The following is an 11,792-nucleotide window of genomic DNA, read 5'->3' as shown; positions in this document are numbered from 1 at the left end:
CCTCTCAACTTGCTGATATTTTCACTAAAGCTGTTCCAGCTTCTGTTCTACAAGATTTTTTGTTCAAGATGGGTGTCTACAATCTTCACACGCCATCTTGAGGGGGGAGTATTGTTGATATTAGTTTCACTATTGTAAATCAATTGTATTGCTGTTATTCATTATTACTTGAGTTAATTTACTAGGGTGGGTAATTAGTTAGTTAGCTGCTTTAGGTAAGCACTGTATATATGTATCAGAGAACTCTGTTTTTGAAAATAGAGAAAATAATCATTCTCTCTTCCAACTTGACCACTACTCTGTTATATATATCTCAAACTTCAGCAAGTCTTATAGTATTCTTAGGAGAATCATACAATAACTATTCAATAAAGGCTAGAATGTGAAAAGTTACAAAATCTCAAATTTTGAAAATAGTGACATTTTTTTAATAGGCAAAATGGAACGAGAAAAGATATACGTGTGAAAAGGTGTGAATCAAAACAAAATGATAAGTTACTTTATTTTCTCAGCAAGCACAATAAGAGATGAGGCAAAGACGCGAAGATCAAGAGTGACATTTTTGTGCAACAAAATTGGTTCAGGTCAAACCTGGTCAAAGTATGACAGAGGGAAGAGCTTGAGCGTCTTAACAAGGAAATACCCACACAAGAGAGGCAAACAATTCGATATTCAAGTCAGTTTATGCTTGACTTTAAAATGGAGTTTGAGTAGAATAGGATACCCTGATGCACAAGTGAGGCTCTCTATTTATAAGGTGGGGATACGACATGCCATCCAACAAGCAGTTACCGATGTCACCTCAAAGGACAGGTTTTTCAGCAAGCACAATAAGAGATGAGGCAAAGATGAGAAGATCAAGAGTGACATTGTTTGTGCAATGAAATTGGTTCAAGTCAAACCTGGTCAAAGTATTACAGAGGGAAGAGCTTGAGCGTCATAAGAAGGAAATACCCACACAAGAGAGGCAAATAATTCGATGCTCAAGTCAGTTTATGCTTGACTTTAAAATGGAGTTTGAGTAGAATACAATACCTGATGCACAAGTGAGGCTCTCTATTTATAAGGTGGGGATACGACATGCCATCCAACAAGCAGTTACCGATGTCACCTCAAAGGACCGGTTTTTCAGCAAGCACAATAAGAGATGGGGCAAAGATGAGAAGATCAATAGTGACATTGTTTGTGCAATGAAATTGGTTCAAGTCAAACCTGGTCAAAGTATTACAGAGGGAAGAGCTTGAACGTCATAACAAGGAAATACCCACACAAGAGAGGCAAACAATTCGATGCTCAAGTCAGTTTATGCTTGACTTTAAAATGGAGTTTGAGTAGAACGAGATACCTGATGCACTAGTAAGGCTCTCTATTTATAAGGTAGGGGATCCGTCATGCCATCTAACAGGCAGTTACCGATGTCACCTCGAAGAGCAGGTTTGTCGGGTGCCTATGATCGAACGTGGGTCATATCTTCGTTGTAGGAGTGAATTCTTGCAACGTTTGTGTTTAATTATGAAAGGTCGATCTCGTCGAGATGGTCCTTTGGTAAGACATTTACCTTCTGACCTTCTTCTATTCTTCACGTGACATGACTTTTTTTTGTTTCGAACATATACGAAATGAAGTTTGATGTAATGATTAAAAGAAGAAAAAAGAAAGGTAAAGAATGGAAAGAGAAAAAACGATATAATCTATTAAGAGCCAAAGCTCTAATACGAAATGATAAAGGAAACAATTAAAGATCCATGAGCTACTTCTCTCATAGCCAATTGGTTTTGAGATGAAACCCCATGAATATTGATATGGTATAAGAGGCAAACCTCGAACGAGCATCTAGTAAAAAAAATTGGATCCGACCAAGATTAGTGAACCCAAAAGAGGCACTATCTTGAGGGGACATGTTAAGGATCCGATACTGAAAAGATAAAGGATCAGCTAACAAGGGTTTAAAATATAAGTGAGTTCATTCTTATTATTGTCAATTGATTTTGAGATGGAATCCATGAATATATATTGACATGGTGTAAGAGCCCAAAAGCTCAAACGAGCATTCGGTCCAAAAATAGGTTCTTACCAAGATAGATGAGCCAAAAGAGCCACGATCTTGAGGGGGCGGGGCATGTTAAGAATCCAGCATTGAAAAAAAAAAGACCTTACAAAGGTTTATAATTGACATGGCTACTCCTCGCATTGTCAATTTGTTTTTAGATGGAATCCCATAAATATTGATATTGTATTAGAGCAAAAAAAAAAAAGCTCAAACGAGCATCCTGTCCAAAAATGGATTTGGTTAAGATCTATAAGAGGCAAAAGAGCCATGATCTTGAGGGAACATGTCAAGGATCCATGTGCTACTCCTCTCATACCCAATTAGTTTTGATATGGAATCTCATGAGTATTGATGTAGTATTAAAGCTTAAAAGCTCAAGTGGGCATCCAATCAAAAATTTGGATCCAAATTGTTGGCCTAGCGACCTACATGCTAAAGCATGTGCAAATATACACAACAAGGTTGCAGCAAGTAATAAAAGATTGTCTCCCCAAGGATTTATTTAACAAGATTGCTCCACAATAAACTTGAGAAATTGGAGTGAATTCGTACAATGTTTGTGTTTAAGTATAGAAGGTCGATCTCGTCCAAGATGATCCTTAGGTAAGACATTTACCTTCCGACCTTCTTCTATTCTTCACATGGCAAGACTTTTTTTGTCTCCAACATACACGAAATGAAGTTTGATGTAATGATTAAAAGAAGAAAAAATAAATATAAAGAATAAGAAGCGTAAAACGATATAATCTATTTAGAGCCAAAGCTCTGATACAAAATGATAAAGGAAACGATTAAGGATCCATGAACTAGTCCTCTCATAGCCAATTAGTTTTGAGATGGAACCCCAATGAACATTGATATGGTATAAGAGTACAAAAGCTCAAACGACCATCTGATCAAAAAATGGGATCCGACCAAGATTAATGAACCCAAAATAGGCACCATCTTGAGGAGGTATATGTTAAGGATCCCACATTGAAAAGATAAAGAAGCTAACAAGAGTTTAAAATATAAATGGGTTAATCATTTTACTGTCAATTGGTTTTGAGACGGAATCCATAAACATTTATATGGTATCAATCCCGCATTGAAAATAAAAGGGACCTTACAAAAATTTATAATTGACATGGGCTACTCCTCGCATTTTCGCATCTGATCCAAAAACTTGGATCCGAATGTTGGCCTAGTGACCTACATGCTAAGATTATCTCCCCAGATAGTTCCAAAATAAACTTGAGATATTCGATAACCAAACAATTATATTTTTACTTTTAAAATAAACTAATCTTAACATAAACAAAATCGAAGGAAAAGAATGAAGGTAAACATGAAATAGCAAAAATAAACGAGAACAATCCACACTAAAAAATTTGGAAAAAACAAAATGAAGAAGTATCTCGTTTGCGTTGCTGCTACTACCCATTACTCGAGCATCGAAATCTAGTGTAGTCAAATAGACTTGATTTTCTTTCGAAACCCACATATTTTTCTATCCACAACTTCTCTTGCCTAGAGAAACAATAAATACAATTTTTAAGGCAACTTTATGTAAGTCTTATTTTTAAGTATTTATGCTTTATGTAAAAATATAGATCTAAAGCCAAGCAAAGTAATACATGTATTTATACCATGTTTTTCCAAACAATAAAAATACCAACATGGATGTTGATCAAGCATCCAAGATCATTCCGCAATAAAAAAAAAAATGAACTTTAATCGATAGTAGAAGCTTCCATACTCAAGAAATAGAGTTTACATGCAAAAGATTTCAACTTCCATAAAATGAGTTCAGCTAAAATACATCATAAAATAGTTTAAAGACAAAGGAAAATAAAACTCATAGAGCAAATAGCTCAAAAAGGGAGGAAAACGGAATGGGTCTTCATTTTATCTCGTGGGTATGCTACTGTTGGTTGTTGCAATGTTCTTCCTCCTCCATGACCATCTATGTTTGGGTATGTTCTCACTTTTCTTTTTATTTTCCCCCAAAAATCCCCTAGGAATTGCTACTTTCGACAACCCTCGTCTTAAACCTTTTATATAATCTTCCCCAAAATTAGGGCAAAAACAATTAAAACGCACGAGGTACGGACCACATTAAAAATTCCATGTAAAACGAGTTATTATGCTGCCCAATAATTTCTACAGCGAGTGATTCTCCAGCATTGGGGGTCCTAGCTTTGGGAGTCCTAGCATTTTCCTCTCGCTTAGGTGCACAACTACTAATAGTTCCAGATTATGCACAAACAACCCAAAAACATAAAAATTAAGCTAGAATTTATCTTTTTTCAACAAAACAAGGATTGCAGACATTATTTTTCTATTTCTTATATAAATCCTCATTTTAATAGGTTATTATGACTACCATCCTCACATTTGCACTCAATTTAGCCCATAATTCAGCCAATGCTCTTTCAAAGAGTTATCACCAACCAAGATTAGTTAATAACCCAAAAGAGGTACCATCTTGAGGGGGCATGTGTTAAGATCCCACATTGAAAAGTTTAGGAACCTAACAAAGGTTTATAATATAAACGGGTTACTTTTTTCGTTGCCAATTGGTTTAGAAATGGAACCCATGAATATTGATAGAAACTACCTCAATTATGCTTGATATCTTCCTTATTCATGATTATAAATGATCAGGAAGAAATGAGAACTTGTTCCTATCTTCAAAATTTTGCATGCAACTCTTCAATAGATGTGAACATCTTAGCTTTAAAGTGATCTCAATGATTCTTGAAGTCTTTTAGCTCCTAGCACTTTTCATTGAACTTTGTGGCACAATGAATGGTTTGAATTTGCATGGTTGGAGATATTCATATCAATGATAACCTATATCTTCCTTGTTTCATTATACTCAAAATGTATTTTAAACTTCTTTTTTGTTTTATTGAATTAAGTTTGTCTTGAACTATTTTAGTGTTACTGAAGTAGTCATGGAGTTGAACTTCCCATGGCTTTACTTGTATACCTATTTCTCTTGAATTTTAAATCTCTTGTCTTGAATTTATTACTTGTCTTGAGCATTAATATAAGTGAACATTCTTAGAGCTTTTCTTCATCTACACTTGTTAAAATACTACTTATATTATCTAACCAACTTTATCAAATAGTAAAGTTGAATATATGACACTAGAAGGGTTTGGAATAAATGGAAATGGTGAAGAATGTAAGAACATGAGTTTTAAAAGCTTGTTTGTTGAATGATCATAAGAATATGCATAACTTTCACTTGCAAAGACTTCAAGGATTTGTAGGTTGTAATGCTTATTATAAAAGTAAAGTTGATGAATATTTAAGATCTAATGAGAACAAAAACTCTTAGGTGGTAAGTCTAAAGAGTTAGGTTGGAAATCTGGTTTAATACACTAGAAAGCCACAAAATTAATTTGAGCGCTGAATTGGCGAGGCAAATATCGCATAGTAGGATCTTAGCAAGTCAAGTCTGTCTTCCAAACCATATATATTCTCACATGAACATTAAACTAATCTTCGTTACACTCAGTTTAATTTCTGTCATTTTATTTAATAATCACTATTAAAACCTAATAAAAAAGTCTCTACAGATACGATCTCTAGAATAAAATTTCTATATTACTCGTGCGAAGTTTATGTGCATTCATGCAAGTTTTCTAGTGAACAAAGTTTTCGCCCCGAGAAAAATACTCTTTAATCATGAGAGTCCTCAACACCTCTCTTGGCCTTAACATTTCCTCCCTCCTAACAGTTTCATAGGTCTCTCCCCTGTTTGTTCGGTAAATAGATTTGTTTCTTTATTTTATTGGGTTTTACCCGACTCAACATTTCTCGTGATGAAATGTAGTCTCAAACGTAAACACGATAAGAACTTTTCACGTCACATTGGACAAATTAGAGATTGGTGGGATTGCAAATACATAACAACTAGTATACATAAAAGAAAACATTTGGAAATACATAAGATTCTAAGACAGAGAGAGAAATCAATAACGTGTCTTAAAAGGCTTATAAACCTTGAGATCGAGCATGACACCAATAACAGATCCCACAGCCGCAGCAACGGAAATCAAAAGGCAGCCCATGCTCATGGTTTGCACACAAACCCACTTCACACTCCACTTTGGTATCTTCTTCTGAACAATATACATCTGCACTGGAAAATACACTGTCAAGGGCCAGAACTGCAGCGCCCCGATGATCCCGACGACGTCGTTGAAGAAAGGAAGCAGCATCGCCACGACGGTGGTGAAGCAGACAAAGAGGGATCTCCATACGAGTCGGAACATGTTGACGTTGTATGAGCGGCGGAAGAGGGACAGCTTGTGCTCCTTTGTGATGAAGGTCGAGTCTGGCCATGCCTGGGCAGCCTTCTTCTCGACAAAGGCGAAGACGGGCTGGCAGAAGACTTGGTAGGCACCGACGAGGTGGACGACGATCGCAACGTTGGCGATGTCAAGGAGCCAGAAGGGGTTGTAGAACCCGAACCCGGTGAGGAGGTTTCCCGGCGCGCTGTTGCCGAATGCGGCGTAGCCCATGCAGCCGCACAGTAAGTAGAAAGTTGTGGTCACGGCTATGCTGAGACCTGTGGCTTTCTTCATTGTCTTTGCTTCTGATGGTGGGCATCGGATGGTGTCCTACGAATAATAATAAGAAGCTTAAATAAATCTTATTTTGGTCTCTCGACACTATTTTTCCCTTCGCATAAGAAGAAAAATATTTAAACATTCATTTGACCACCATTAAATTTTCGAATAAAGAAGAAATACCGAAAAAGAAAATACTTTTTTTTTCAAAAATTTGAAAAACTATTAAATTTTTATTGATAATCTTTATGAAGATGTATGCTGACCAACAAGCAATTGATATTCGAAAGAAAAAAAAACCTCATTTTGAGGCCAATTTTAGAGCGAAATTGCTTTAAAATTTTCAAATAAAACAATGTTCAAATACTCTGTTAAGGGTATAGAACCATCGTTGGTTGAGTATAGCATGTGACTATGGGTCACAAAGATGACCTACGCTAAAGTGTTTCCACACCTAAATCTTGTTTGTATAAGAAATTATTTTAGTTTTTGTTGATATTATTTTTAATTTAAAAAAAATAAATCGAATGTGTATTACTCATAGTTAAATTATTAATTTGGTCGCCATAACTGTAAAGTTTCAATTTCATCCTTTATGACCGGTTTGGACTTAACACCAATTTAGTCACTTATGGGTTTTGGCATAGCTTCAACTTGATCTTGTATTTTTAAAATTTTAGTTTAATTTTTAGATATACTTCTCTATGATAAAAAAAAAATAGCTTTCAAGTAGGTAAAAAATGATTTAAGGACAATTTAAAGGATTTATAAAAATCCTAAAAGACGAGAATCAAAACTTTTAAAACTTGGTTGACGAATAATTTAAACTAAACCCAATCCACAAATAAAAAGGTGTGATTTAAACAAGTATTTGACGGTAAGTCCAACTCTTAAGGTTTGAAATAAATTTGAATTTTTTATTAAATGATTTTTAAAAAATTAATCGTAAGGACTCTATATATAATTATAAGCTAAAATCAATCTTAAAGAAAAATAACAATAACAAGCAGTGAGTTTTTGCGGTTCCTTTGGTAAAAGCGAAATAAAGCTTTAATTAATCTGGCTTAAAAAAAGCTTTAATTAATTCTATCCATTTAGAATTGTACATGTGGAGGAGAATAAGTTTTTGAATTTTCAAAATTTATTTTATTTTATGAAAAAGAACTGGAAATAGCATATAAAAATATTCTTCTTGTTTTTAGAATAAAGAAAAAACTTTTAGCCTTTGAAATTAAGTTTCTGATTGTGCTTTTGTGGAACTGTTTAATTTATAAATAAATCCCCACATTGTTCGGGAATAATATGTACTTTATTTCTAATATTTATTTTTTGTTCTTTTTTTAAAAAAATTATGCTTATTCTATTTTTGGTCAAAAAATACCTTTTTATTTATTCTATTTTAATAGTCTTTAAACTTTAAATGTCCTATTTTAATTAGTTATTCATAAAAAAAAAAGAAAAAAAACATTTTAGTTATGGTCTTAATTTTTATAAACTATTTCCTACCTGATTAGTATGGTGATTAAAACTTTTAAAACTTAGTAGGATTAGAGATTTTGAAGGAACTTTTTTAAAATCTTAAGTTCGTTTTATATTTCTTTTTTTAAAATAAAGTTTAGAAATTAAACACTATTTCCACCTTTTTCTTTTTTCTTTTTATTTTGCTTTTCCCTTTTTTTAAAATTTGGTTTAGAGTTCTATTTTTAAAAAAGGCGAAAATCAACCATAATTTTTAAAAACAGAAAATCAAAAACCAAAGTAGGTATCAGAGTCTTAATTCGTATGAACTTTTTTAAATCTAATATAAACTAACGAGGCAACAAGCTAGCATCAATAGGATGCGGTAGCTTAAGCTACAAGATATTGATTCCTAGAAATTAATTAATAAAAACATAAAACAAAAGATGCAATCATTACTATCTCTTTTTTCCTCGCTCTTTATCTTATTTCTCGATTGTATTTTTTTCGTTATTCAGACCTATTAACAACTTTCACAACTTTCAACTGGGCTTTTGTAACTTTTTTTGCTTCATAAAAACAAAACTTTGTTTTTAAATGCGGAGAAATATGTCTTAAAAATTATAAGAATAACAAAAGGGGTAAATAAAAAAGTGAAAAAGATAATTTAAAAAAGTATATAAAAATTAAATTACCTGAATTTCAATAAGGATGATTGAAAAAGAATAGGCAAAAGCGATATCGCCAAGTGCTTGGAAAGTTCTCCATATCTTTTGGCTCTGAGTCACTGTTCCCACACCTATGCCACTCAATGTTCCTTTAAAACTCCCACTTTCTGCACAATAATTAAGAGAAAAGTTATTTTTAGAGAAAAAAAAAAATACAAATTTTAGTCCATCTAAAAATATTTGTAAAATTATTTTAGTTTTACAAGCACTAATAACAAAATCGTTTGTTTCATTCCATCACTTCTAAAATATTCTCGATAAAACGTTTAGGATTTGTTTGATAATGTTTATATTTCTCATTTTCATTTTATTAAGAAACTATGTATTTGACAACTATTTATGTTTCTTGTTTTCTATTTTTTAAAATATTTTCAAAATTGTATAGAAATATTGTCAAGGTTATTTTTATTTATATGAGAAACAACCGAAGCAAGTTTCTTGTTTCATGTTTCTATTTTTGTTTCAAAATATAAATAAAAATACAGTTTTATCATGTTAGAAATCAGAAACAGACGCTACCAAACGAGATATTAGAAAATCAATTTTATGTTTGGTTATACACTCTTTATAATGCTTCCGAGTGAGTTTGAGAAAACTTTTGATAGAGCTTAATTTATTAACGCTTTTTGAGAAAAACACTATTCACCCTCCTAAAAGTCATCAGAAACTCACTCTTAAGTCAATCGAGAGCTTTTTATTCCATTAAGAACTCTAAAGTGTGTTTTCGACTCTTCTTTCTAGCACTTTATACTACTTCCAAATATAAAAACTTTATCGAAAATAGCATAAATTTAATACAAATCTTAAAATATGCAACAACTTTTTTCTTTTAAATATAACATAAACGTAATTTTTTTTAATTTGAATTTGAGTTAAATTTTTATTGATCTATTTCTAAATACATATTTATTTTATGCTATGTTTATATACAAATGCGTCACAATAAGAATGTTTCTTGGTCACATTAAAAGAAAGTGAAAAGGGTTTTGATTTGAAACCTGCAACTTTGGCGATTCCAAGGCCAAGGCCAATGGTGGAATAAGTAAAAGACATGATAGCAGCCACCGTAGAGAGCCACCAAATCTGATCAAAATCAGGAATCTGAGACAGAAATATTTCCATTACTCCAAAAGAAATCATGAACGGATTGCTTGACATATGACATGGATTCTTCCCCCCGCTGCTGTGGAAACAATTCGACCGTTTGATCGCCCTGTCAAACACGCACACACGCACATGAATCAAATATTGTCCAAACAAAATCAAAATTTACTTTCGAGATCTAGATAGAACTCACATCATGCTGATTGACGACGCGATCGTGTACCCGATCGCGATCCCGATCAAGTTCATGTACTGCATTATACCGCACGCCGTCGTCTGAGCTCCGCCTAAATATAATAAGAAAACTCCACCGCATTATTCAACAAGGATGGGAAGTAACAACAAGCTGGGGTTTTAGTTTCTTTGTGTTTATTTCATTTATGTTCACGTACCGAGGAGGGAGCGGACCGCGTGCATGTAGGTGTAGTTTCTCTTGCCGTTGATTGGATCGCCGGAGCGGTAGCAGTCGGCGAGCAAACAAGAGGTGTAGTAGCCAATGAAGGCAAAGAGCAGCATAACCGCCGGACCGGCAACCCATCCGAGCTGCGCGATCGCCCATGCTAACGATAGCACGCCTGAACCGATCACCGCGGTGATTATATGGGCACTCGCAGTCCAAAAAGTACCTAAATATGCAAAACTATCATTAGGAGCATAACAAAAAATGGGAGAGTAAAGATTTTTTCTTCTAATGAAAATTTCTAACTCCGCTCCCGACTATTAGTTACCGGTCCGTTTGAGGCGGCCATCGTCGTCGAGAATGGCAGAGTCGTTGATCGGAAGCATGGCCATGGTGGCAGCGGGCAGAAATAAGAAGCGTGTGGGAGTGGCACGCTTGGAGGGGGATTGGGGAAAGGGAGGGGAGGTGGTGGAGGGGAAAGGAGTGGAGCTCATTGTTTATATAAAGTTTCTAAAAAAAATCAGTGAAAAAAGGAAAAAAAAAAACTTAAAAAAAATGTACACAAAAATACACGTTTGAGAATGACCTGAAATAAGAGGAGTGAGGACCCCAAGCCTTCCATTATTACCCTCAAAATTTTAAAGTCAACAAGTCAACTTTTTTCTTTTTCTTTTTTCTCATTTTTTTTTTCTCTCTCTTTGTGTAAAAAAGTTGTTGGGTTGGTGGGAAAAATATCATTTCATTGTTATCCAAAGAAAAATTATCTCTTTTGTTAATCTTTTTTAGTATAATAATTACGGGTAGGAATGAAACCTTCCAATAGCTAAGTTGTATAATTTAAATTAAATATAGTAAAAATATGCCCTACATTTTTTTAATAAAACAATAATTATTAAAAAGTAATAATAATAATAATAATTATTAAAATATGGGATAAATTATACCTTTTATGTTGTTTCCAATTTTGAATATAATAGTTTAAAATTTAAATTTTAAAATTACAATAACTAAAATTAACTAAATTTGAAAGTATAGGAAAAAAATGAACATTTTAAATATAGAAGGATCAAAATGAACCAAAGCTAAAATAGACCAAAATAATATTTTAACCATTATTTTTTTTGGAAGAAATATTTTAACCATTAGTTATTATATAAAAATCCCTCTATTTGCATTTTCCTTATAGTAGTAAATTGTAAAACTTATTAGGAGTAAAATTGAAATAAATTATTTAAGGACAAATTGAAATTAACTCAATTATATTTCATTCCCTCTTTATTCCTAATGTTTTAGAAGTTTAAATTTTACTAAAACTTTTAGTTAGGTTGGTCATTTTACTAGAATTGTAAATGGAAGAGAATGTTTTCAAATGATTTAAGAAATATTGAGGATGGGTTGTGTTGGGGATGAAAATACCCTGGACACATGAAAGACCCCTATTGGTACTCCAAGGTGGCCCACGAGTCATGCCCAGCTCGGAGAGCCGA

General features: G+C 33.3%; 1 protein-coding gene across 1 annotated transcript; it reads right to left on the bottom strand.

The window, feature by feature from the left end:
- Positions 1-5,885: 5,885 nt before the first annotated feature.
- Positions 5,886-10,790, bottom strand: LOC111023641 (amino acid permease 4). Its single transcript, XM_088123498.1, has 6 exons — positions 10,634-10,790; positions 10,298-10,531; positions 10,099-10,192; positions 9,800-10,014; positions 8,769-8,908; positions 5,886-6,666 (listed from the first exon to the last, which is right to left on the bottom strand). The coding sequence occupies exons 1-6, from the start codon at positions 10,695-10,697 to the stop codon at positions 6,016-6,018; spliced, it is 1,398 nt and encodes a 465-aa protein (XP_087979624.1). The 5' UTR covers positions 10,698-10,790; the 3' UTR covers positions 5,886-6,015.
- Positions 10,791-11,792: the final 1,002 nt, after the last annotated feature.

The sequence above is a fragment of the Momordica charantia genome (genome assembly GCF_013281855.1).
Source record: "Momordica charantia cultivar OHB3-1 chromosome 1 unlocalized genomic scaffold, Mcharantia_2.0 BLBB01000001.1, whole genome shotgun sequence".
Taxonomy (NCBI): Eukaryota; Viridiplantae; Streptophyta; class Magnoliopsida; order Cucurbitales; family Cucurbitaceae; genus Momordica; species Momordica charantia.
The sequence above is the reverse complement of the archived record's forward strand: the minus strand, read 5'-3'. Positions and strand labels throughout refer to the sequence as shown.